Raw genomic sequence first — 27,952 nt, forward strand, 5'->3', positions numbered from 1 at the left:
GGGGGCTGGAAACAGCTGTTGCCCACAGGAGGTGGGAAGGGCTGGTAGGAGCAGCAGGACCCCTCAGCTGATCCTCTGTGCTGGAAGGCACATTTCTGTTCTTCCCATGGAGGTATCGGTACCCCCTTCCCACCATCCGCACAAAACACCACCACAGCTTTGCCAGCTGCTCTCATTTTATTCCCTTGTTAAGAGAGCTCCACCTCCGAGTTCAGTTCAGCTCCACGGATGAAAGAGGCTACCTGTGGCCCAAGAGAGATGTACAAGGGGCACAAGGGGTCCTGTCCTCCTGGCTTTTCCTCTGCTGGGAGCTCCAGCTGGCAGCCTGAGACAGCAGCACTGGGATTTTGGGAGCTGCCAGCAGAGGGAGGTGGCCAGCCACAGACCTGCACTGTCGGCTTCCTCCAAATCCGACAAGTTGTGATTGCAACCTGCAATTCCTATACCTCCAGATTTTCCATCCTTCCAGTCAGTAGATGTGCACTGATTCCTCTGACGCTTGCCCTTCTGACCATGTATCTTTACTGCAGCTGAGTACTTCAGACTTCACAAACTCAGAATTCCGACTGCACTAATTTAGAGAGTGGCATTTTGTGCAAACATTTCCAGAAAATAAATCTGAGGTGCCTGCAAACACAGGCACTTCCTAGGTCAGAAAAATGCTGCCTGTTTAAAAGTACTCTTTGGGCTTTGGTGGCTCCATATCTTACTCTTCTGGGGGATGAATTTTATGCAGACCACTTATGGCATCTAGTTTTGGTGTTGATCCTAGTTTTGCAGCTGATCGTCTAGAGAAGTGAGTTCTAGCAGCTTCAGTTGTCTGAGTTGTTCAGCACTTTACAATTTAGGTACCTTTGGCAGTCATCTATCTTAATATACCTCCATGTCCTTTTTTCGTGACGAATATTAACCTGCCTGACTGGCATAAGAATAGGTAAGGCTCAGCTTCTCTGATCAGCCGCCCACAAATGAAAAGCCTTGTCCTGCAGTGGGATCGCATTTTGCACGTTGGCCTGTGGAAATCCAAGTTCATGTTTGGCAGTGAGACAGCTGAGGAGCTGCGAGACTTTGGGCTGTGACTTGGATGTCTGGTGTTGCTGTGAAATCAGGCTGGCTGCTTCACAAGCAGCCGCTGTGCCCGCTCGAGGTGTGGGGACTTCTGGTTCCCTTTATTTCCCTGCCAGCACCACATCCACATCTTCTGTCAGACGCTCCATATCCCTTATACCCCCAAAGGAGATGGAGAAATTACTGCAGGACTTTCTACAGCAAACAGCCGGGATCTCCTGTGGGAAAAGAAGTCGTGTTCAAGGATAGAAAACCTGTGGAAAATGTCTATACATAGATTAGATATGGTACATAGGAACTGTGCTGGAACTTTCTAGAGGTTCAGATAAATACTTAGAACTTCTGGAGCCTCAGATTCATAGGATGCTTCTCTACCCATAAATGAAGGAGTGCCCAGGATCATTCCCAGATCCTGCTAAAGTGTTATGACGGGGCCTGGCCTGCTTTTCTTCTGTGCCAGACAGCAGGCTGGCAGACTTCCCTGGGCACGTCTCTGGGGTGCGAACAGCAGGGACCATTCCCCACGGGCTGTTTTCAGGCAGCCAAGCTTGGAAACAGGCCTTTCCATGCCAGTTGGTCCCAGCACCTGGAAGTGTGACTGAGCATTTTTAATTTAATACTATAGAGTCCCTGATAACTATGATAACAATGACTTTAAAAAGGGGCAAAGTTTCTAGAGAAAATTATCCCTAGGACAAAGCATTAAATCTTGGGAACTTGAGTGATGGACTACCTGCAGTTGTGTTGGACTTTCAGCACTGGAGTTGTGATTTTTTGTTGTTTTTTTTTTTTTTTTTTTTTTAAACTCACACTTTGGTTCTTTGATGCTTTTGTAGGGCTGGGGAGCAGAATATCATCGCCAAGATGTTACAAGCACACCCTGCTGGATTGAGATCCACCTGCATGGACCATTGCAATGGCTGGATAAGGTGCTGACACAAATGGGCTCACCTCATAACCCCATCTCTTCAGTCTCTTAAGAATCATCTCTAGAATTCCCTTAGGATGGATGCTATTGCAGGCAGTGGCTTATAGGATTTCCAGTGAACAGAAGCTTCTATATGTAGATGTATGTAGATGTAAATATATCTATACATAGTCTACTCTCCTTTCTTTTTTTCATGCTACGTTTTGTGGTTCCTAGTTATTCTGATGCCAGTACAATAAGTTTAGAAATTCAGGTATAGCGTATCTGTTCTCTCATACAAAATAAGCCAAATTCCTGCAAAAGTGTGAAACAGTTCCTGTGAGCGTCTTCATTCCCCAGCCAAGCCAGTAAACAGTGCGAATTCTCAGCACTTCCATGCAGATTCAGAAACCTGGCTGTAGCTGTTCCTAGTAGGTGAAATTCACCCCTCTGCAGGCAACCAAAGTCAGATCTCTGCACCATTTATATCCATTTTACATCCTAATTTCAGGTCTAAAAGAGGACCTTAGGTTGTGCACAGGACTTATGCATAGAGATGACTTTTATCCAGTGAACCGAAGGACTAAACTGCAATTCCAGTCTGTCTCCCTACAGCGAAGCACGTTAACAGATCCTCTGAGGAGCTGGGGCACCCCTGTCTCCCCCAGGAGGAGAGAGCCCTCAGCACACGTTCAGCACTGGAGCCTTATCAGAGCATTCTGGATGCATCCGAGTAGCCTGATACTGTTCATACAGCGTACGGTACTGCTGCACTGAAAAGCAACAAGCTCCTAAGAAAAAAAAAATTGAAATATATGCCTGTAAGTTTAAAAACTAATTAACTTCCAGTACTTTTTTGCAAAGTACATACATACTTGCATATGTATCTGGCATGTAAATTGAATCCTATCCATTATACAGTATTGATGTAGTTTGTTTTAAAGTTAGGACTGTCTGTAGTAACACTACTGTGCTGATATCAAGGGTACGTCTAAAAGGGACTTGAACTGTGATTCAGAAAAGGGAAATGAAGTGTGCACTGAAGAACTGAGTAATTATTTATCATTCATCTTGGAATAGTCTGTGTACTGGGAGCGGGAAGCTCACAGGATGCAAGGAGGAGGAGGTGGGAGGTGGGAGCCAGCCGCGTCCATCCCCTGTGCTGGGCCAGGCCGCAGGACCTGACTGCAGCGCCCGGGGCTTCCCTGCCAGTCACTGCCTACGTCCCCATGGATGGTTTCGCATCTCAGATACAGGCTTCATCGTTTGCAGGGCTTTTGCCTCATCTGCAGAGGATGGTGAGGCAGCGTAAGCCACAAACAAGCAAGAGTGAATCTATGTGCAGAAAAAAGCTGCTTGTCCGTGGTCCTTCTGTAAGCGGGGAAACCTATTGCTCGTACTCTCATCCGCAGAGCCAGCCTTACAAAATGCTGTTCACTCAGTAACCTTTTCTGAGGAGGCAGGTGAAACTCTTACTACGTTTTGATGGTCCACATTGCCTTGCTGAAAGGGTTGAGGATTATTTCTTTCCAGGCATAACTATCCACTGAAAATGATTTTGCTTTAAGGGTCAGAAAGAGTGATAACTTTTCCAATCTCATTCCTCCTTAGAACCCACCAGAAGTATCCCGAGGGAAAAAAATGTTTTACAGAATGTTTCTTTTCTTCTCATCCAATATCTGGTGCTACATGTTTTACTGCATAATTAGAAGAGGATGCCTGAAATCTTCAGCTACATCATGTATGGAAAGGAAATACCATTTACTGGAAGGACTTTCCATGTGTTTTAGATGCTGTGTCATGCCTGTTATGGGGTGGCAATTATGAACAGAGCAGAAGAATCAGGGAGCTAGCAGGGTTACTTCATTTGAATGTATCTTCGGTTGCCTGCAGAATTTGTAGGGCACAGAAGGATAAATTATTGTTAAGATCAAGCAGTAATAGCAAGTTGTATAGGAAATTTGTAAATGTGAAGAACCCTATTCTGTCACCATTTGACGTGAGCAGTGTCACTGTGGGGTAGGAAAAGCTTTACAGTCTCCTGCAGCAATGAAGTCCAATAATGTTACACAGAAAATCCAGGTGTGCCATTTACTGTTAGCAGACTTGAGAGAGACCAGTTTGGAAAAAGACATTTTCCTCAGCTCCCTCTGTCATCACTGTCACTGTATGGAGGTACTGTAACATGTTTTTTAGCATATTTGTTGTACCCTTTCTATAGTAATTTCTCTCTGCTTTTCATGTTGCTCATCCCTTTGCTTTCTTAGCAGGTAAGGACAGAGAAAACCACCTCTCCTGTCCAGGATCTAGCTCTGTCCTTTATCCTAGATTCTTCCTCTCCTTTTAAGCTGAAGCCTCCTTTCCTCCTCATATAGAGAGAAGCCTAGGGGTTGCTTTTAGACATTCCCAGCATTGCCATCTTCCTCACAGAGAGCAAAGGGGGATGTTCTGAGGCTCATCAGCTCTTGGGCAGCTCCAAAACCCAGTTTCCTGCCAATGCTGCAGAGGAAAATTGGATGGCCAGTGAAGAGCAGCAGGTTCTTCTGGGGCATCAGTGGTTTCATCGCAAGGTTGGTATTTCAAGTAGGTGAAATACACTGTGCTCTGAGCATGCTTATGTCTTCCCATTGAGTGCAAGGGGAACTCAGAGTCACTAGCTCAAATGTAGACTGCTACATTGGGTCCAAAAGTAGGTGAGGTGGGCCCTAGGGGAGATGTGGTGGCTTTCCCAGCCTAGTAATGATGCTTGCTCAGTAAGTGTCTGTGTTGTTTAAATGGAAGCTGGTAAATTCAGAGCAGTTTTTACTTTCCTGAATGTCTACTTTTACAGTAATCCTCATACAAATAGGATTTGGCTTTGATGCAGTCCACACATGCATTTCATTAAAAGTAGTCACCTTAATATTCGCTTACTAGTAAGTAAAGAGGTGTTTCTGGAGCACGATCCTTCTGACCTATTTAAAATGTCTGTGTTAGGATGGGATCAATTTCAGCAAATTTAACTATTTGCTGAAAGTTGGATCGAAGCACCTGATCCTGGGCAATCGAAGCCAACAATCATCTCAGTTGTTAGCCTTTGGGAAGCCTGTTATCACTGTGTGAGCTCTTTCCCATTCTGATGGTCCCGAGGGACTTAGTCTGCTGTATGAGATGCTGTGAAAACACACAGCAGCTGGCAGCTCCTTCCGAAGAGAAGGTAACAGTGGGTGAGGAAAAGAAGTAAATAGGAAGATGACCCCTGCCCAGGTGCAGTGATAGAAAGTAAGGCTAATGAACCATTTCTTTCCCTTTCTTTTTGAACAAGGTCTCTCTTACAGGCTTATCTAGTATGTGAATTGAACTCAGTTAAAATTTCAGGGTTCTCATAATTTACAACAATGTAACTTTGTATCTCACTCTAATGACTCCCCATTTTGGAAGGAGATATTTTTCTGCTGAAAGGTCTTCATGAACGTAGCAACCTGTAGTCAATTTAAAGCCTTTCGATGCACTCATTAATACTCAAGCTTTGGAGATAGGCTTCCCGAGAGATTTAAAACCACTTACAAGGAGACTACTTAGTCAAAGGAAGATTTTTTTTTAATGTTTTTTGAGCTGTCAACAATTCAAACCCTCTTTCTGTGGAGAAGTACCCTGCATCAGCAGGCAGCGGTGGGAGTTTGATCAGGCAGAGACATAAAGCGTGTTCATCATGGTACGTAGACCACTTTTTCTCCTATTAAGTAGCCGCGAGATGACGAGTGCTGGATTGCTGCCAGTTCTTCAGCAGCACCAGTATTAATGTGCCATTTGCATCCAGAGGTGACGGAAGCAGATCTGGCACACTGAGTGCATGGAGCCATTCAGCGGCACTGCTGCTCTGACGGCTCGGCCCCAAGACCGTGAGCTGTAACAGCTGATCCGGTACAGGGTAGCGATGGCTGGAGCGTTCAGAAGTGCAGCACCTGCTTTGTCTCCCCAGCAGAGGCTACTCCCAGAGCATCTTTACTCCTCATGAGTAGTTCATGTTTTGCCATGCTCAGTCTGAAGGATAATGTACCAGCAACATGAAGGGGAACTGTGGCCCCAAGTCACATCAACTGGAGTTGAGGAAATTCCTTCCATGTCTCCAGCAGGTATAGTGTGAAGACTTCGACCGCTCTGAGCAGCCTTCTCCGAGTGGTCCCTGCCTCGAGCAGGGCGTCACACTTGGTGCCCTGCAGAGATCGCTTCCAGTTTGCATTATTCTGAGGGTCTGTGCAGAGGTTCAATGATAACTGGATGCCACAGACAGGAGCTCCCTGTTAGTAGATGGAATTTCAGGATGAAGCAGGTTTATCCTCAGCTATATCTGCATGAGTTCAGTGCAGGACAGAGTTATGAGGTATTAGTGTTTCCTCAGTATGAAATCAACACTGCAAACATCTCTCACTGTAAACATCACCTCCACTGCCCAACGCTTAAGATGGAGAAAATCAGGTATTTCTGTCTATGACTTTATCTAATCTGGCCTTGTTCCTCCCTGGCTTAGAACACTCACCTTTGCCTATAAGCTCTATGAACCAGAAAGCCTCACCAGTGACTGAGGAGTTGCACAAAGAGCTGGATTTACAGAGGCAGCTCAGGCAGAGGCTGTTTGCTTCTTGACTGGATGGAAACAATTTATAAAGAAGCTTGATTCACTTTAGTAACTTTGAAGGGGTCTCAAGTATAAGGCCAATTTTCTTGGCACATTAGAGACTTCTCTGGTGCAGCTATAGTGTTCAGGAATACTTGAGCGCTACGTGGTGCTCAGCACAAGAAAGAAACAATACATCCTCTGTACTGTTCACCTCTCTGGCTCCCCATACCATAGTAAAACCAAAACCAAACACAATAAAAGGGAGATTAATGAGTCATAGGGTAAAGTAATTAAATACCATTTTTCGAAGTTGAGAAGTGCTTCCCAGAATATAGATTTATGTCAGACACAGGTACTGAACCTAACATGTCCCACATGCTCTCCAAGCCAAAGGCAAGAGTTCCTTGCTGTGGAGAAGCCCAAAGAGCAGGCTGTTACTTGGACATCTGAACCCAAGCCCTTCTGCACGAGCGGAAACTCCACTGAAGGGGCTGAGAAGATTTTCTAGTGGACTTACAGTTCACGGTTGGTTTCTGTAGCCAGGGGTGCCTTGAGAGGATGAGGGGACTGGGGAGGAGGGACCAGATGTGCTCAATGGTCATCACTGGAGGTATCAAGGCAGTACGTGCTTGGGCAGCCATTGTGTTCAGTAGAGCTTTTTACATTCACATCTAAACTAATCATCAAGACCTGTTTTAGGAGCAGCTTGGAGTACCACAATCCTTGATCTGGTGCTTCCTATAAACACAGCATGGCTGGGTGCACCAGCCTCCCAATTAAGCCATTAGGTATGCTGGGGCAAATGGTGTCCCATGTGATCCAGGGAGTAGGCTCACGTTGCATCTGGGAACTTCACTTACAAGATTACTCTTTGACTTGCTGCAGAACTAATGAGTTCAGCTTTGGGGAACCCATTCAAGGACACTATAAGCACATCCAGTGTCTGCTCTTCAAGGAAAACTGCAGTCTGAACAGAAACTGCATGATGGAAAGACATGGATTATACAGAGTGTCTAGATGGGAATTGCAACAAACAACTCATTTGATGCATAGGTAGGAAACTGTAGTGCCCAAAGGAAGATGGAATGAGCAGGGAGCCTTCACAGGGACTCCTGACTATACAATTTTTAACAGGAACTAAGAATGGACAAGCATCCTTCCCTGAGAACAACTAAGAGGTCAGGTCACCATCAAAAAGGGTGTGATAGAGTTGGTCTGACCTTACAGCGGAGAGATATGAGACTTTGGATCTGTGAATAAAAAGCTTCTGACCCTGGAGGCTCCATTGCAGTCACTGAAACAGGGCTTCTTCCTAATGGCAGCTCTGGGAGGACCTTTCTGCAAGGTACAGAAGGCTTGAGTGGGCATTGAGTCTTTGTTCAGCAGAGAGAAAGCACTTTGTGTCTCTGGCACAGACACTTCTGCAGGTCGTGCATCAGTATGTAACAGTTTGTACTGATTGTCTACTAATGGAAAGCTCCAGAGTGGTCAGGAGCAGCCAGAAGCCTGTTACCTGTTCACCCCAGGGCTTTCCAAACAGTTGCCCGGGCATGCCTTACAATATAACACTGCCACACTGATGGCACACGTCCCTGCCAGGGAGGTGAAGGCACCTCTGCTTGCACCTGGGCCACATTTGTGAACTTGGTGCCTGTACAGACCATGAATCTAATTCACAGGCCATGTCTCTTCTGCAAGGCAGACATAACCACTACGTCCTCCAGAGTCAGCTACTCTTCCATGATAGCCAATGTGAACATTTGCAGCTAATTGTGAACAGTTTTTAGATCTTCAGTTATAGTGTTTTTATTATCCATGGATGCTGCTATTTTATATTACATGTTAGTCTTCAAATAATATTGCATATTAATAGCATAGGAAGAAATAGACCAACCAGTTAATAATTTTAAATACAGACCTCATCAGCAAACCGTCCCCTTGCATTTTCACAGTAGTCAGCACATCATGTTTCAAAGTGTTTTTTTGATGCTGAAATGTGTGTTACATCTTATTAATTCACAGTTATGTCCATGAGCTGCTTTGCAAGAGAGCAAGGGAACAAACACATTGATGAGCAGAGATAACGCACATTCAGATAAATTTTCTTCACTTACTCAAGCAATTGAGTCTTTAATTATTTATAATACATTCTAAGTACGAGTTAAATGTACCACAGCGTACTTTCTGCAGATAATTCAGTGTTAGCAATTGAATCCCTCATTTCAGTATCACCTCTGTGATGTAAATTGGGCTAAGAAGTGAGACAAGAAAGTGAAGAAACAGGCCTTTTTGTGTGGAACTCTGAAGCCAAAAGGTTGCAAAGTTCTGTGCAGTCAAGGGGCTGAAACAGTGGATTTGAGCAAGGTATAGCATTTTGTGTGAAGTATCAGCTACCACAATCTGGTGCAGAAAAGAACCATGAATCATACATAGCTTTAATTGTGTCACTTCTGTCTATGAACCATTCTGCCCTCTCTGTTCTGTCAGAATCAAGGCAAAACATCCAGAAGAAAGTATTATTCACAATGATGTTCTGTAAAACAGTGTACATCACTGTATAAAGAATGCTACTTGGACTCTTGCCTCTTGAAATGAAAAATCTCAGATATAGTCAGAAGCCTGAGATCAGGGCAGCTCTGAGACCTCTGATCAGCCCCAGAGTACTCTATCCCATGCCCTGTCAAGAAACATGTAACAACTGCTAATCAAGTGGACATTTTCACAAGCATTCCTCCTGCTGCAGTTGATTTGAGGCATTCTGAAGTCAATATATTTACTCTGACATTTGAACAATACACTTTTTAACACACCCCATTTTCTTTGGCTGGAACTATTCTATTGTAAAAGGGATTATTCACGTCTTGTGTTTTACTGTTAATAAAGATATTTCTGATTTAAGAACTCGGTGTCTCCAATTTTTCTCTTTGAAAAGAGATTGGCCTTGGAAATCTGCGGGTTCCAGTCTGATCACCAGTGACTTTGGGAACCTGAGCATTTAAAAAGTCTTTATTCATGTAAGTCAGTCTTAGGCAAGAGCAAATCAGTGATTTCACTGAGGGAGTAGCAGGATGAGGCAACACTTAGAGCAGAATGGGATGCTAGACACTATGAAATGGATTGAAAATTAATATAGCATAAAATCTGCATGTGATAAGGATATGCATCCCTCACTGTCCTCTGGTAGATTTGAAGGTTGATGAGGCTGGCTGAGCTTCCCTTTTGAAGGTGCTGCCCTCAGACAGAGGCCCCAAGCTGTGGACTGGGCTGACATCAGTGGGAAGACAGACTTGCATCTCTGCAGGTCTTGAACTGCTCAAGGAAAAAAGAGAGATATAGTAAGCATGCGCTGCTACGGAAATCAGGTTTTAAACTTCCTACAATTCAGATTTTGTTCTGCGATAACAGAAGCAAGGGAGTAGGAGACATAATGGTCTCAGAGCCAGGTGGACACTGCTGGGTTGACACGCAGCTTGGGAATCCCACCCGACATTCTGCAGATGACACCTGCACCAGCCTGTCGGGCACGGGTACCACAAACCACCAGAAACACCAGCCAGCTGAGCCGCGCTGAACATCTCTAGGCACAGCTTCAAACGTCAAACTTGCCTTGTTTGAGGTAACCAACTCGTTCAGCACCATCTTAACAAACACTCCCTGTGCCCCTTTTGCATTGTGTGGGGTGCTTGGTTTTTTAAAAAGTTTAATCAGATCTGTTCACATAAATGCTTTCATAAGATGACCATTTAAAACAAAACCAAGTGTTTTATTCTACAATTTCAGCCTGTTACATTTTCACATAAATTCTGACACACTGAAGAGAGTCATCTGATTTTACTTAAAAGAAAAATAAATTTCTGTAACAAGTGCCTTGGAAGACAAATGTTTTAATGCCACCTAGGAAGAGCTAGCCATTTTACCGTATATTAAAAAACAAACCAACCACAACAATACCCCCAAAACATACAAATTTACCAAACCAAAAAAGAACAGACTTTGGGCTGTTTTTTAAAGAAAAACAAAGATTTTACTCAAACACTTATTGGTCCAGAACTGTTGATACAAAGTTCTTAAATTTCTTTTTAAAGAACAACTTGCACAATGCTAAATACTATAAATCCTACTGAACAAGTTCTATACATACACAAAGCACAGCTTGTAAAACTCTGTAAGACTAACAAATACTCCTGAAGAGATATTCAGCAGATGAAACTGCTGCAATATCAAAGTAGTACTTTAATAAGCACCTACACCATTCAGATAACCTCTATTAAAAATGTGGTTTAATAAAAAAACTTTGTTTTAAAAACACAATGTGGGATTCAACATTCAAATGCAGTGTTTGAATTCTTAACCAAATCAATTGCAAGTTCATCTGAATTGGCTGAAAACCTGAGAAGTCCAGCACTAGAGCCTATTAGATATCAGTTCTCTTAATAGAAGAATTTTAGCTATATATTTTTTATAAGAATAAAAAGACTACATGAAGGAAAAAAATGCACGATTACATTTTAGTTTTTGGATGCATTTGCTAATATGAGTTAAAAGCTTTAAAACTTCATTTAGTCACTTAAAAATGAGTGATATTCTCATCTGTAATTAAGTTATATTTAATGTCGCAGAGGCTGGCTCTTACAAATAACTCCACAAAACAAGGTCCAACTCTCAGTTGCCTATGTTTCACCTCATTCTTCTCTAAAGCATTTTGCTATTTTATCTCTTTTGCAATGTCTAAACACAAATTCTTTTACATACTTTGCACAGATAATGAAGCATTTCAAACCTACTCAACTTGCAGATAATGAATATATAGCAGGAGGATCACCTGTTCTGAGCCACTGGATCAAATTCTTGATGGCATATCATCTTTGCCTTTAGTGCAAGATACTACGCGACCTAAGTTTCTCATATCCCTGAGCAATTGCTGTTAGGTCATGCCACTGGACTGGCTCAAATTCAGGACTTTATTTCACAACTTCCATAGAAAGTAACTGACTTCCTTCAATGATTGTCATCAAAGAGTGACTTGTTTAACAGTAAATCCTTATGTAGAAAAAATGTTAATTTAGTGGAAGACTTTGGTAGGAAAAGGGTGTACAGCTAAATGTTACCAATATAAAAAATTTCTATTAAAAAAAATTAAACATTAAACCAAAGTTTTAAAAACAATCAAAAACTAGACTCCTCCAGATTTGCTCACAAGTTTGCAGACACCCAAGCAGCTCAAAACCTCAAAAGTGCAACCAAGAAACAAATAAAATACATAACAGCAGCAACTTTAGTTTTTCTTTCAACACTGAGATTCTTGGCATTTATATAAAATACACATCCTATTCCTCGTTCAGCACAAGACTCATCTGCAGGTCACTGATCTGTTCTGATCACCCAGGTGCTCCTTGAAACTGCTGCTGCCTTTGTGCCAAAGCCTGCTGACTTAACAGTTGCTGTTGTTTCTGTAGGAACTGCACTACTTCTGGGCTTCTGAGTAGAGACTGCAAAAAAGAGAAAGTAGACTTTACTTTAAAGAACTCATATATTAAATAGCTACCGTAGTGATTATAATATTTTTCCATTAAATCAATTTGCGCATTACCCATTGTTGAGGTTTAACCTCAGTAGGCAACTAAGCATCACACAGCCTTGTGCTCACTCCCCACCCAGTAGGATGAAGTGCTGCTCAGCAATAACTAAAACATCACTGTGTTATCAATGCTGTTTTTATCGCAAACTCATAACAGCCCCATACACACTACTGTGAAGAAAATTAACTGTATCCCAGCCAAAGCAAATACATCCATATAAATTAGTGTTAAATGCTGAAGAACTACAAAATATGCTCACAAAAAACATCTAGAAACTGTTTCAGGATGTCAGCAGGTAACCAGAAGCAGCATTAATACATATCCTGAAAACAGATTTAGAATGTAAAGAATATACAATATCGCAAAAAACCCCACAAAGATAGCAAACAGGAGGGACCTACTGACATATTGAAAACAAAAACTTTTCAATTGCGCTTCAGTTTTTAGCTGATTTCAATATTACCCACCACAGATATCTCAAAAATACTATAATAAAGAAATAAAATACTATAATTCTACAACAAAGCTCATGTGTCTGTCAGAGATCAAGCATCTGGACAATGGTCTTAGTCATATGGTTTAGTTTTAAGTAGCCCTGTGAGGAGCAGGGAGTTGCACTCAGTGATCCTTATGGGTCCCTTCCAACTCGAGATACTCTATGATTCTGTGTTCACTGAGTGTTCAATTACTTCCAAACAGCAGTCCAGCCACAAGGAATGAGTTAAAACACACCTCTGCCTTCAGTTAAAAGACAAAAAGTATCTAAAACTATTTGCATCTGGCTTCTGGCCTGAAGAGCTGCACTGTGTGATCCAGCTCTGGTTGTTCACCCTCATTCCTGCATGGTGGCAGCACAAGTGTTTCTAAGGTCAAATGGTGAATCAGGTTGGGAATGGATCCTTCCAAAAATTAATACAGGAAAAAAGATATTTTTCTGCTGAATTAATTCCCTAGACTGCTTGCTCATTATGCATGGTCACTTCACTGATGCAACCAAAGAGGTACTGCAACTCTAATCTAGATCTCCATCCAAAAGGACCAGCAACTTCAAGGGCAGGGTCTGGAACTTCATGCACTGCAGAGACTGTAATTGAAAATGGCCATTCTGCACGTAACTCACACCTACAGCAGCACTGAACAGGCCAGATAAGTGCATCAGTCACTGAAAGAAGTTATTAACAACATGCTCACTAGACAGATGCGCAGGCACGTTTTCCTTACTGTACATTAGCTTCATCAAGTCACTTCACTGCACAGGGTAGTTCTGCAGTGAGTAGTCACTTCTTTACCTGCTGCTGTTCTATGGCACCAAGGTGCTTCAGGCTCTCCATCCACAACCTGCTGCATCTCAGCCCCTTGCCTCTGCTTTCTACACCTTTACCGTGCAAGCTGCACATCCAGGCACACATGGGCCACCACAAAAGCCTCTCCCCACAGAGATGAACCCCATGCAAGAAACTTCTGAACAAGCATAAACAACTTGGCACTTCTAAGTGATAACTACAGGCAGCTACCAGTGACAGGCAGTAACTTTCACATGCAGGAACATAAGGTATGGAACAGCCTTGGATGCAACAGGCTGTGAGAGATCTTTCTGGGTCACCACGTATCCCTCAGGCCTTGTGTTGTGTAGGTATGCACAAAACAAAAGACAAAATTCTAGAAGAAATAATGCTGAATGACAGAAACTGAGTGAGAGCAGAGAGAAAGAGAAGCAAGAACCAGATCAAGGAGAGTCTGAATCTCACTCCCCCAAGGAAATCTCAGTTATTGAAGAGGCTTGACATAACTCTGTGCAAAAGCCCTCAACATCTACTTAAAGAGCTTCTGGTTGCTGTATTTCTAGAAGAAAAGATAACGTTTCATTAATAAGATACCTCTCATATTTAATGAAAAGCCGCATGAACAGAAACAGGAAAGGGGACAACAATTCAGTAAGCAGGGCATGAAGAACAACAGATAACGTGAAAAATAAACTCCACAGTTCACTACTTTTTTTTCTTGTAAAAACTGAAGACCTACAGATACCCCTCTGAGTTTTAAACATAATGATTAAATAAGCGCTATTACTGAGAAAGAATTCAATAAAGTAACTCAATATAGCTGCATACTTAAGACTGATGTTTCTTCAAAAACACTTCAAATTTCTGAACAAAGACTATAGCACTTTAATGAGGATTGTTAAATTGCTTTGCATAGCTAACAAAGAGAACAGGCAAACAGTCCTTTGGGAGGAAGGAGACTGTAAAAACCAATAACAGAAAAAGTTGTAATGATGAAGCCAAAGGAGCAGTAAATACAAAATTATTTCCCTTAATTGTGCTTAAATCTTTAAATATGCTTACAGGAGCAACAAAAGCACTTCAAAATTTACAATGCATGCCATTCATGCAGACTACAAATATTACAAGTGATACTGCTTGCTTACGGTTTGCTTTATCAACAAATATATACATAACTACAAGTATGATGTGATAGGTCTACAACTTTTAAAAGACACTACAGTAATTAAACCTTACATCAGGCCTGAAGTCCATGCATTGTTCTATATACAGCTTTACAGAAAGTTGGTTTAACAAGTTAAAAACATCTCAGCTATACTATAAGCACTATTTACCCTAAAGAAATAACCACATCTATTTAGTTAATGTGGCAGTGATCATTAAATTTAGTCATCTTGGTGTTCTTCATACAGAGGCTGAGACACACATCTGCTCTGCAACATATTTAAATTCGAAGATCTGCACATGCAGTGTACAATCAATAAAATTATTTTCATCTTTCACAAGGGTGACAGTCAACACTGTTACACTGCCTTTACGTATTTGAGTTCAAAACCTCTAAGAAAACAAAACTTACCAGCCTCTTTTTATTCAATACTTGTTCTAACAGAGTAGGTCTCGCTGGGCGATCTCCAAGGGACCCTGTTCTCTGTTTTGTAACAGAAACTGAACCTTCAACACCATCCTGCACATTAGAGAAAATAAAAGAGAAGTGAGACTATAAACCCTGATATAATGATACATTTATTTTTCACCATACAAAACTCCCAAGAATAAAGAGGGTTCGCCTTATTAATGTGCAGAGGAAAACAGCAGCAGCAGAATGGAAAATATCTGTTCAAGAATTGGCCTGTTCTTTCTGCATTATTTTCACTATTTCATCAGTCATAGTGAAGCAATGCAGTTAAGTTAGTCTTACAAACAGAAAAACTAAGTTCCTATAGTGAGTTAATGGCTTGAATTTATTTGATTGAATTTCCTAAAAATGAAGCCGTTCACAACACCTCAATCTTCAGTTTGTGGAAGTGAATGATATTTAACATTTGCAACTGAGTAGGAATGTCAATAATACTTTTAATAGCAAAACAAAACATACTTCAGAACACTATTACGAACTTGTCAAAGCCACAGGCAAGAGACAGTAAAATCAACATGTTTTTTATTTCTAAGTTTATTCTGTTCCTTGTACGATCACCAGTCATATGAATTAGACCATTTTCTAGCAATGTGGGTCTACAATCAGCTGTAAATATTCACGGTTTGGAAAGTTTCAACCAATGCTGAATCCTACATGTATTAAATTCACAACTTACTGACACTTCAATCTACCTGAAAAGGTTCAAGCAAGAACAAAGTACCCAGTATCTTTCACTTCAATCCTGTCCACAGAAATGAAAAATGGAACTTGTATTACGAATGAAACTCTGACCCCCACAAGATGACAGCATCTTGTGGGGCCTTGACAGACACCACTGCAAAAAAGCACATTGAGTTTAGCACTAAATATCCTGATTTCTTCTGCAAGTTCAGGCCTTAATTTCATAACATTCACAGCAACCTGCACTTGCAGAAACTGTGAGAAGTGAGCCTACTTTCTTCCAACATGCAATAATTGCTATTTCATGTTACAGATCAAAAAAATCTTAACCCATCACTGCATGAAATGCAGCAATTGTATACTTCTTACATACTTTCTGAGCTAGCACAAGTATTTGTGTAGACACATCATGAACCGAGCCTGATGAATTCTTAGGACAGGGGGAATCCTGCCAGTATGTAAATGCAAAATTCACTTTGAATACTGTGTGCAGTTTCTGTTCTCTCATCTAAAAGAGAAGTAGCTACTAGAACTAGAGACAGTCCACAGAATGACAATAAGGATGATATAAGTACACAGCTTTTTACTTTGAAACAAGCATGCTATGCCTTTTCACTGCCGGAAGGAAACAACTTAAGAGGCAAGCCTACCAGGAACTAGTTGTTCACTGTATCTTCTAATGTAAACGCTAACCGGCTGTTAACTGGCATTAATAGCAGCCAGGTTCAAACCCAAGGAGATATTCAAACCAGGTAGCAGACCTGAAGAAACTATCAGAATGTAACAGATTATGAGAGTTTACAAGGGTTCAACAAAAATCAAAAAACGTACATAGAACAGACATCACTTAGACCTACAAAAACATCAGAAAACCCATACCTGTCTCAGCAAGTCCTCTGAGCTGAAAGAAGCTGAGAGAACACTCCCCAGCAGCACCACAAACACTTTTTCTTACGCACCTGCTTCAGGGCAACTTTTACAGCTAGACAAAAAAGGCTTCTTTGGTGCTTCACTAAGTATGGTTGCTATTATATTTATAGGAAAACAGAAAAAGGAAAGTTTTTTGGTGGATGGTTTGCAGTTAGATCAGCTCCCAGTCACACAACTCCAGAGACAGCTGTGTTAACAAAAAAGGATTGCTTTTAGCAGGAGCACACATCTGCCAGGTAAGATTTTTTTTTTCTTCCAACAACCACTATATTACACATGTCCCTTCAAGCACAAACTAGCCAGCATCTTCAAAAGTAAAACCATTTCCTTCTTTCTAGCTCATCTACATAAAAGGTCTTAAATGCTGACTCAGTACAAGCAACCATCAGAAACTATGTTATCTTGGCTAAGTCACAAATTGAAGAAAAAAAAAATCTAAAAAGTTGAATGTTAGCACCAGTTCTATCACTGGCAGTATCTCCCGATCTAAACAATACACATAAGTTTATGAAAGTAAGTATGAACTATTAGTGGTCTAAATATTTAGCTGCCATTTAATGTAAAAAACAAGGTAAGTACCTTGAAGAATCTACACAATACAATCGGATACTCGACGGCCTTTGTTACTTTAAAACCTCACATTTCAGTACCAACTTAGCAAGAAGACTGACATCTTTCTTAGATCTAAACTTTCATGTTTACTCCTGTGAAATAAACACGTTGCACAGTGATGCATCTTTTAGCAAGATCTTTTTTTCTTAGAATCCGATACAGTTGTAGGTTACTATAGTTTATGTCAGAGAAGGAAAAAGATATTTTAGTAGGGCCTGTTGCAACAGCACAACAGGTAATGGTTTTAAACTAAAGGACGGGAGATTCAGGCTAGACATGAAGAAGGAATTTTTTACAATGAGGGTGGTTAAACCCTGGCCCAGGTTGCCCAGAGAGGTGGTAGATGCCCCATCCCTGGAGACATTCAAGGCCAGGCTGGACGGGGCTCTGAGCAACCTGATCTGTTTGAAGATGTCCCTGCTCATTGCATGGGGGTTGGACTAGATGACCTCTGAAAGTCCTTTCCAACTCAAACTATTCTATGATTCTACGAAATGGGGTTTGCTCTTGCAGCATTAGAGCAACCGCTAGGACTGTCTTTTGCTGCCGGAGCCGAAGATTTCTTCCCCCTCCCCTGGGCAGAAAGGTCCCAATCCCTCCGACAGAAACCAGTTTTCCACGGGAAGCCCCTGCTCCCAGGGGACCCCACGGCAGCCGGGCTGCCCACCGGCTTCCCACCCGCCGAGGCCCCGGCAGCGGCCCACACGCCGCCCCCGCCCGCCGCCTCACCTCGGCCCGCGGGCCGCCCCCCGCGGCGGCCGCCCCGCCGGCCCCCAGGGCCTGGTCGCTCTTCTTGCGCTTGTACTTGTCCTTGTAGATCTTGTTGCGGTGGCGCTTGCACATCCACGGCTTGCGCTGCTTCACCACCTGCGTGGTGGTCTCGCTGCAGCCCTGGTACGTGCAGCTCTTGCAGCCGCCGCCCGCCGCGGCTTCGCCGCCCGAGGCTGTGGCCGCCGCCGCCGTCGCCTCCTCCTCCTCCAGCTCCTCCGGGCTGACCGTGCTCTCGCCGCCCGCCGCCTCGGCCTCGTCCCCCGCCTCGGCTTCACCGTCGCCGGGGCCCCCCAGCTCGTAGAATAACATGAGGCCGCCGCTCCCGGGGGGCGGCAGAGCCGGGTCGGCGCCCGGGAGAGGCAGCACCCCCCCCGCCGTCCCGGCCGCCGCCGCCTCCTCGCCGCCGCACGGCTGCATCACGAGCAGCGCCAGCTGCTGAGGCGAGGAGGGGAAGCGAGGAGGCGGAGGAGGCGGAGGCGGCGGCGGCGGCGGCGGGGCTGCGCGGCGGGGCTGTCCCGCGGGGCTCCGCTCACGCGCGCCGCCGCCTCGGCCGAGCCCACTCCGCTCCGCCCCCGCGCGCAGGCGCCGCCGCGCCGCGCGGGCCGCGCATGTGCCCGAGGGCCGCGCACGCGCCCCGGCGGCCGGCCGGCTGGGGGGCCGCGCCCGCGGCGGCGGGAGCGCGCATGGTGGGGGCGCTGAGCGCGCCCGCGGCCGCGTGGCTGGCGGTGCTGGGGGGAGCGGCCCGCGCGCGGAGCGGCGCCGGCGCCTGGCGGGCGGCGCTGTGGGGCTTTGCCCTGAGGCTGCGCCAGCTCCGCTAGCGTGAAACCCGCGTGTCGCCCCGAGTGCAAAGAACCCCCTTGTGGCCACGTCACGGCCACCAGTGCGGCTTGGCCCTGTCAGCTTGTCCAGCCCCTGACCTGCTGCGGGGCCTGTCGGGGCCCAAACTGTCCGGCTGCTTCTCACCTTCTCGGGTGCCGTCCCTGCGCTGGGCTTGTGTCCGTGCTCTTCAGCCACTGCCAGCTGCAGAGTGGGGACATCGGTGCAGTTTGGCCTCCTCTCCCTCGTAGCTTTTTGTTGCTTCCAGCTCGCTATAGCTTTTGTAGCTTTCAGCTTGCTGTTCTTTCCCCTTTTTTTCCTTCATTTCGGTATCTATTCTCTCACTGGATCACTTCTGTGTGACTCTTTCCGTATTACGAGGTTCATCTGGGCAGCTAAGACCATCTTCACTCAATTTGTGCCATTACAAATACATTATTCCTAAGTAAACATCTATTCTGCAATGCAAATTAATGCTGTATTGGTAATCTTAGCCATTTTTTCACTCCATAAACCAGTCTTTTTTTCTTTTTTTTTTTCTTTTTCAAAGGTCTCAACATTTTATTCCAAGAATAAATGCAATTATCATGCATACCTTCAGTTTTCCTTCTACTTCCTCCTTCTGTCACAGGAACTGGCTTTTCCTCACTCCTGCAGAGAACCCCCAGTGATCTCCCATCTCTGATCACTTGCTGTTTGCTCCCCTTCATTTTTCTCACCTCTTTACTCTCCGTGGATTCTTTCCTTTCTCATTGCACATGTTGGTTCACCCCATATTAAAGAACGGTGCTGACCCATTTGTTCTCTGGCCATTACCACATCTCTCTTTTCATATCACTAAGGCAAGTGATTGTGCTGTTCATGGCTGCGGCCATTCAGTTTCATCCTTGACCGTCTCATAATACAGTTCCCCCTCATTTGTCAAAATAGCTGATGAGGTGGAATAGCCCTAGACAAATCACAGTGAACTGAGTATCTCTGTCCTCATCGCCTTTGACCTACCAGTCGCCTTTAACATAGGCGACATGACTGCCAGCTCTGTTTAAACTGGAATTACAGACTATTTCCTTTTTCTATATGAGGGCTTACTTTCCACACACCTCCCTCAGCATCTTTTCATCTCTGCTACAGCCGTGCTGGGATGACTTGCAAGACCCTCTCTTTAGGACTCGGCCTTGGATCTGTGCCAGTAGTGAAACATAAAAATTACAGGTAGCCTTGTCCCCCCTGCGTCTTACCTTTGTAGATGTGAGCTCCTCGGGGCAGAGGTTGCCAGTAAATGTTTGGATATTTTTCACATTGTAGTTCCATTGAAATAGTTTTAGTCTATTTCTTCTGCTTTATATGCATATTGAAAGAATGCTTTCTTAAAATTTTAAGTGCCCCTGACATTAATTAACATCAAATCAAAAGTAATAATGAATCAAAAACAGTAGCATTTTTCTGCAGGCACGCTCTCTGCATATATCCACACTAATAACTAATTAAAATGCAAATAAGAATTGGGAAACTGATCCCCTTGAAATCCCAGGAAGAAAAACTGCTCATGCCCTTCCCCGACACTTATCCAAAGCCTCGCTGAGACAACCAGGTTTGGCATGGGCCGGTCAGACCAGTAGATGGAAGCAGTTTGAGGCTACATGAGAAAATTATTTCTGGAGTCAAGGTTTGCACGCAAATGCTCTGCTGAAAATTCCCTTTTTTTGAATTAGGTGGATTCAACCTCAGATACCCAGGTAACACACGGGGATCCCATTGGAAAGTGTGCCTGGAAACATACTTCAGCTCCTTAGTTCTTGTTTTCCTCATCGGAGGAAAAAAGAACAACAAAAATCACCAGAAAACTAGAAATACTTTACGAAGATATTGAGAAAGTTAATTAATTAGCAAATCAATTTGATATTTAGTGAGCCTATTACCGGACTGCAAGGTGAAGTATTATCCAATTCTTCTTACCCCAGAACCTTATCATCTGCTTTCTTGAGGGCACAGAAACATAAACAGGAATTAAGTTAGTGACAGCCAACAAATAAAGCCCTTCTTAAAAAACTGCCATTGATGCTTTTTTTTTTTTCCTGATTTGCTCAGAAAATAGAAACTTTGTGATGAAAAAGAAGTCAAGCAAAGTATTAGTTTTCTTGGGCTGCACTTCTGGCAATCCAGCTCTTGGGAAGGAAGGTCATGTTTGGGCAATGTTACCACCAGTCTGTACATCACTGCCATCGAGCCAGGAGCAGCTGCATCATGTTTTGCCTTCCCAGGTGCAATTAAGAGGAGATGCCAAATGTGGTTATTGAAATCTAGTAAGTTCATTTGTCCTTAAGATGACAGCTTGTTGTTTAAATAGATTTTGTAATTTTCTGCTGTCTCTTTCATTTGTGTTTGTGAAATAGTTCACTATAATGTTCTATATTTCGGTGCCAGTTCTTAATATCCAGTTCTTAATTGTCTCGGGAAACAACATGTATTAAAAAAAAACAGATGCAGGATAAGATTCAGGAGGGTAATCATCATTGGGGAGTCTGATCTATCCTACTTACAGACCAAGATAGTACTAATTATTATAGCTCTGCAGTAATCTTTTCAAATTGTGAAAGTTATTTCAGCATTTTCTTATGAGTGATGATATAAACTCTGTTCACTCAATATCTGTCTGTCTGTCTGTCTATCTATCTATCTACCTACCTACCTACCTACCTACCTATCTGTCTTTTGCACAGAAGTGCATTTGCCTTTATCATGTGTTTTAAGAACAAAGGCCATAGTAAGAACTTCTGTGAGAAGTGGGACATCCAGTGTAGTGATATCCCTACAAAGAAAACACGACTCTATTATAAAATGAAAAGGGCCAGTCAAGGAGAGCATTTGGGTTTTTAAAACAGCTGTGAAAGGTACTTGAAAGATACAAGGGAATGAAGACTGCTGGGGGAAGCTGAGAACTAACAATTTGTAAAGAACATATCTTTAGAAACACATCATTTGATGAGGGAATCAAAATGCGAGTATATAATCAAGAGAGGTTTTTCTACTCTGTTGTACCACTTATTGTTTAGCAATCTCTCCATTTATGGCTCCTACCTTCTCTTTGGGTTCAAGTCAAATTGCACAGTGATGCAGTCATGGACAGGTTCAAAAGCTCAGCAGCCTCAAACCAGATCTCCCCTGAAACGGAGGCGAAGTTCAGAGTGATCAATATGCTCACTGATAGGAATTTCCAGGTGGCAATGAGTGCTAAAATCTTACTGTGAATAGCAAAGCAAATGACTTTAACCTACTGTAGTCAGTTTGTTAAAACTTGGTTTTTATATAAGTGTACAAAAATTTGATGATAATTTTATGAAATCTTATAAACATTCCTTTATACGCTATTCAAGTGTTTCTGTTTCCCAACAGTACTAGGAAGTCAGAAACCTATTAGGCTTTATGAATTACAGACAAACTTATTTTTGCGAACTATGGAAATAAAAAAACCCCACACAACAGAACCTTAGTTTGCATTATGGATATATATTCTGATTTTAATATATATGTGACATAAAATGTCCATCAGAAATGGGTTTCTTTCCCCAGATCCTTCTCATTTTATGTGGTTACCTTTGTCCCAGGACAACAGATAAGTTAAATAAGTCTGCTGAAATTAAGTCTCTCCTTTCGTTTATTTACATTTAATTAGACATAAATTAACCAGCTTATAAATTAAAACAGCATCCACAATTTAATAAAAACAATAAAAAATAGAGCTGAATAAAAGTGTGCAGGACAGGACTTAGAGTATGCCTTGGACCTCACACTGGACATTTATCAGCCCCTGTGATCCCAACAGCTTTAGTTAACTGGAATACTTCTAAATCTCAAGACAGTGTTTCTTGGTGCTCTTTTCAATTGCTGAAGTAGATCTTATCTGGAGCCCATTTTATTATTCTAGGTGAATTCCATTTACAGTGAATAGATGGGTGGTTATTGTTTTTAGCACCTGAGCAGGATCAGGGTCATGCTGGATGTTCTCCCCTCATGCAGAGCCAGCATCCTTGAATGTGTCCTGAGATGTCTCCTGTTCTGCGTGGGTCATGATACACGCCTTTATGTTGCTGAACAGTTTTCACCTTGGCAGAGGTCAATATCTGCTAATTCTAGTTATTATGGTTTCACAGATTGATTCCTTCTCAATCTAAATCATTCGATTCAGGCATGCTTTAAAATAACATGCCAGAAGATCTGCCTCCTTACAGCCAAGAAAACGTGAACAACGGAGAAGAAAATTGCTTGCCATAGCAGAAGTGCGCATAGTCATTCTGCTTAATGAAGCAGTAGACATAAGTAATGGGATAAATATAAAAAAAAAAAAAAAAGTAATGAGACCAGTTGTAGACTATGAAATATTCTCTTCCAGTAGAAATAGAGAGAGCCTCGCTTATTAAGAAAGTTAAAACTAGATGGAAGCAAAGCTCTGAATAATGAAAGCAATCCTCTGTTGGCAGGGAATTATGTCAGAATAGCTGCCCCGGCCATGCTAACATCGGTGACTGCCAAATACAAACAACGCACACCTGTATCTGAATGTCAGCATCTTTCCTTCCTTTCTTATAACAGTTGGCTCACATTTCTGATCTTTGTGCAGACATTCTTTCATGATTTAAGGGATTCACGCCTGGGGGTCACTTCTACCGTAGAGTGAGTTACACAGGTTGTGTTCTGAGTGGTCTTTTCTCACTTTAATCAAGCAGTGAAATATTTCCTGTATAGTTCTCATAAGAAGGTTTTACATGCCATTTCAAGCAAAAGTTGGAGGATTTGCTTCTGGCATTTGGACATCTGCATTTGCTTGCATCTGGACAGCAAAATTTATATTTTCTATTTTTGACTTAATGCCACACGTTTCTCACGTGTGTTATCAAAGGTGTCTAGTTTTTCTGAAAGATGTATTTCACTCTTGAGAGTCCCCTTTGTAGATGAAGATGGCTCTAACCCATTATCAGGAATTTCTTTCTTGAATTGGAGCTATTTTTGCACACTTTTCTGTCACTTTGTTGAAGCTGTGAAATAGCAACTGTGCCAATTCTACACAGTCACAGAGGTTTTTCTGGTTTGTTTTTTAATATGAAGTTGACGATTTTTGTTTTGATTTGTTCTGTTTAAGCCACCGTTCTTTAAAAAGTAAGAGAATCACAATGTCTTTTTTTCTACTGCAGCGATGGAGTGAGCACCCTTTCTTTGAGAAATGGAAGGACAGAGACATAGAATGCTCCTGACAAAGGGAAGTCAAAATGCCCTGGTTTATGAAGTTGTATGTTAAGAACTGTCAGTGGATAAGGTTTGTAGGTTCCTCATTTAGATGCTTTGCTAGCCCACCCTTCTCCTTTACAGAAAGTCAGGGAAAAAGTAGTCAAATTCATGTCTTTTTAACTCTTTTGCTGTATTCTGCTCCAAAATTTTTTCCTGTTTGAAATGCTTGGCAAATACAGGTACAAAGGGAGTTCTTATATAGGGACTGCAGTATGATCAGATTCAGACTATCGCAGATTGAAAGGGGCTTATTTTTTCAGAAGAGAGGGGAAGGAATCAGCACCCTGCAGGACAGGCGCATGGCTTGATCCTCAGAAAATAACAAATCTGGGCTTAAGAAGCTAGTTCTTCTCTCCTTTCTCAGACTGATGTTACAAGACTCGTGTATCTAGGAACAGGAGTAACCTTTTCAAGACAAGTGTGCTGTCTTTGCACTGTGTGCATACAGTTCTTCTCAGCCTCTCATCTTGACAACCAGGAATGTGTCTAATTTAGACCTGAATGCCTGCCCGCAAGCATCCAGGATTAACAGCCTGTTGGAAAGTCCTTGGGGACCCACCTGTTCCCAAAGCCATTCTATTAAAGCTGGATGGTTAAACAGTTTAATTCTGGAGGAGTGAGGGCACAGACTTGCAGCGGGGTAGAAGAGCTCCATGTGTTTCAGCAGCAGCTTTTTGTGAACCCAGAAGTCCCTGTAGCCTGCCAACCCATTAGGCCGAGGCACATCTGTTTCTGCACAATTCTCATCCATTCCAGCCAGAAGGATAAATGTTGTGATTCACAGGCTGAACTTCTCCCAGTTGGGATCAATGGTTTGTACTATTCAATAGACACTCAGACTCTGTCCGGATCCTGGCTATTATTTTAGAAGCAGCTATTGGCATACAGAAAACTAGAAGTTAATTTGGTCACTGCAGACTTAATGGCTATGCTGAATAATGCTACTGGCTGCGTATTCTGGTACAGGAAAATTAGGGAAGATTGTGTTGCTTTGTACACTGGAGATGATCAGCTTCAGACCCAGAATTTTCCCAAGAAGAAGCAGATATTCGTGGATCTTTGAGACTCCATTACAAGGTAGAGGGATTCATGGATAACTATACAGGAAACACAGGAAAAGTGCTGAGGGGTCTTGGCATATTAAATGCTGAGATAAGTAAGGACAAGTCCTTCCTAAGGACTTTGTATATGTAATTGTAAAGTTTATTTTGTGTTCTAAATAGTTGGCATATTGTAGGCTTAGTGAACTGTTAGCATTCAACATCCTGTTTTATACAGTTGCACGAGCAGTCTTGTAGTGCTCTGTGCCACAGACTTTCTGCATCATCTGTTGGGTTGTGTTTGGAAAGGGAAAATTGATCAACCTAGACTTTTCTGCCCTCCACTCTCAGTTTTCTAGACCATTTTGTCCATCCTGTATAAAGTTGGGCATTTAAATTTTTGAAAGCAGATTACGGAGCTTAAAATGCAATTTGAACATGCTCAAACCATTGAGGAATTTTGTTTAGCTCCCCGAATGTTAACATAAAGATAATTATGACTTACCCTCTCTTCAGCAGAATAGTTTGTATAAAAAAACCCTCACCACTTCTAAATGTTCCTCCTTATATTGCAGCTGTTGTACAATTCTATGAAATAAAGTGATTCCCATGGTATTATTTCCTGATTATAAATTATTCTTCACACAAGGGTTTTCATGAAGACAATTTATTCCAAGTAATGTGTGAAAGTTGACTAAAGACCAGGTAATTCTTGCTTGGCTGCTTTTTCTCAATAAAGAATTATAAGTCATGTTTAGAAACACATAAAAGCCTGAAAAACTGTAAATCTGTTCACCTTTGCTTCTCTTTGGCACTGCCACTCCACCAAGAAGCTCCTCCACACTTCTTTATTCTGAAATGAGGAGGGCCGGTAGCTTCAGGCCAGTGCTTTGAGGATAAAGCTAATTGACAGTCTGCACTGTAAGGAGTACACAGATGCACATTTTGGACTTCATTAGTGGTGATGAAAAATGCAAATGCTGTGCTTTAGATAATAAACACAAGCTGGAAGTTTAGATCATTGTGCTCCTCTGAAACTGCCTGTATTACAAAAGATTTTTAGAGGCAGAGAATCTAGATTTACAGTCTGCCCTCTCATCTGTTTTGTATAGGCACTATTGGTTTGTTTGTTTTTAAAACAGCTTAATAAAGTAAACCTATGTCTATCTATGTTTACTATCTAGTATGAAGGACTACTGGTCGCCAAATTCCGCTCTGATTTAAAGCCTGAGCAGCCACACTGAAATCAGTAAGAACAAAGTCAACCCTGCCAGTTTCCACATAGCTGTGCAAATACCACTCAAAGCAGAATGTGGACCTACAAGCCATTTATATGTTAACAGTCTCTTCTAAGATTCAAGCTTTACTGCAAAGGAAATCACAATGCCTTTAGTTATTCGGGTGGTGTCTGGAAGATCGATCTTGCTTGTAGGAAAAAACGGAAAAAGTTAACACAAAAATCAGTCACCACTACTGACTGCAGTGATATCCCTGAAGGCTAATAATTTATTTTACTGCGTCTTGTCCTCCCAGTTTGCACATGACCTGAATCTCTTGTTATAAGACTAAGTTTGTCAGATGTTTGCAAAGACGTGACCAATTGCAGCCGTGTTTGGCTTATTTCCAATGGCATCAGATGTGAGCTTGTATATAATATCCTTAATTTCTTGGTAGCTTGCTGACAGGCATGACACCCAGCACTACTTAGTGTATTAATGTAATCCATAAGAGTTACTCTTTAACCCGTATCTGGCCTTGTTACTCTTATCCGCTTCTTTACTCCCACATAATAAAGTGATTGTACTTAAAGTAATGGCCTTTCAAGCATGTCCTAGTCAGGCGGATCAACAAAACTTTTGATCTTTGAACAGTTTATTCTATAACAAATACATCATCCTATTATGTTAAAAGTGTAGAACACCAAGGAGGGAGGGCTCAGACTGCCAGTGTTTAGACATTGTTAAACTTGCGACAGTAGTTTTCTTGCATGAGAGTTGCTGCACTGTTTAGTGCCAGATTATGACAAACAAGAATTAATTACAGGGTGAAAGGTTAGTGGGCCAATCACCAAGACTAATTGCAGTCACTGTGGAAAAAAGATTACCCTAAACAGTAATTATAAAAATATGTACTACACATAAACATGCATAGCACGTATATAAAAGTTAATTTTTAAAGTAGAAAAAATTCTGAGCAAAATTGTGTTTAAAAAAAAAATAGTTGGTTTAAAAGAAAAAATTATTAGAAGGTTAAAAAAGACAGTTCCAATCTATCAGAAGGGACAACTTTGTTTTAGAGCCAGTCTTGGCACAGTAATGAAGCCAGGGCAGGATTTGTGAATCAAAAATGATATTCAATGAAAAATAGGTAAGAAGCCATATACAATCATGAAATGTAGAAAGATTGCTAAAGAGTGTTAGCATCACATAGCAAAAATGAGAAGACGTAGAAATTATTTTTAGGCCTGCTACTAAATGGAGATGATAAAGTTAAGGGAAAAAATAGAAGTTTAATAAATATTTCTTTTAATTCATTGGAAAACATACCATGTTTTTTTCCATCATGAGAGGAAATGAAAAGTATTTTCCAATTCCATAGCAACTAAGGAGGGTATTAAACATCTAAAAAAGAAAGAAATGTGTAAAGTCTAAAGGCCTATATAATTTGTACCCGGAGATCCGAGGACCAGATAGACCTCTTGACTGCTGAAATGTAGTTTTGATACATCTTGGAACATGACAGCTGT

At 42.2% G+C, this 27,952-nt stretch overlaps 2 protein-coding genes across 2 annotated transcripts in view; one reads left to right on the top strand and one right to left on the bottom strand.

Moving 5' to 3' along the window:
- The window catches only part of SMAD9 (SMAD family member 9), a 44,098-nt gene extending 34,639 nt beyond the window's left edge, over nt 1-9,459 (top strand). Inside the window, exon 7 of the mRNA XM_065652643.1 lies at nt 1,905-9,459. Within this exon, the coding sequence (XP_065508715.1) occupies nt 1,905-2,048 (144 nt within the window). The 3' untranslated portion in view covers nt 2,049-9,459. The remainder of the gene's footprint in view (nt 1-1,904) is intronic.
- A 504-nt stretch (nt 9,460-9,963) lies between these two features.
- RFXAP (regulatory factor X associated protein) lies at nt 9,964-24,917 on the bottom strand. The gene is made up of 4 exons (XM_065644713.1): nt 24,726-24,917; nt 18,026-19,087; nt 15,014-15,121; nt 9,964-12,064 (listed from the first exon to the last, which is right to left on the bottom strand). The coding sequence occupies exons 1-4, from the start codon at nt 24,915-24,917 to the stop codon at nt 11,954-11,956; spliced, it is 1,473 nt and encodes a 490-aa protein (XP_065500785.1). The 3' UTR covers nt 9,964-11,953.
- Between the last annotated feature and the right edge of the window lie 3,035 nt (nt 24,918-27,952).

The sequence above is a fragment of the Caloenas nicobarica genome, chromosome 1 (genome assembly GCF_036013445.1).
Source record: "Caloenas nicobarica isolate bCalNic1 chromosome 1, bCalNic1.hap1, whole genome shotgun sequence".
NCBI classification, from domain to species: Eukaryota; Metazoa; Chordata; class Aves; order Columbiformes; family Columbidae; genus Caloenas; species Caloenas nicobarica.

Excerpts from the sequence above, each read along its gene's own strand:
- RFXAP (XM_065644713.1), bottom strand. The coding sequence starts at position 24,917 with ATGGATGAGAATTGTGCAGAAACAGATGTGCCTCGGCCTAATGGGTTG. Across the intron at positions 19,088-24,725 it reads TAGAATGGCTTTGGGAACAG|CTGGCAGTGGCTGAAGAGCA; the intron begins GTGGGTCCCCAA and ends CCCACTCTGCAG. Across the intron at positions 15,122-18,025 it reads GGGGCGGCCCGCGGGCCGAG|GATGGTGTTGAAGGTTCAGT; the intron begins GTGAGGCGGCGG and ends TCTAATGTGCAG.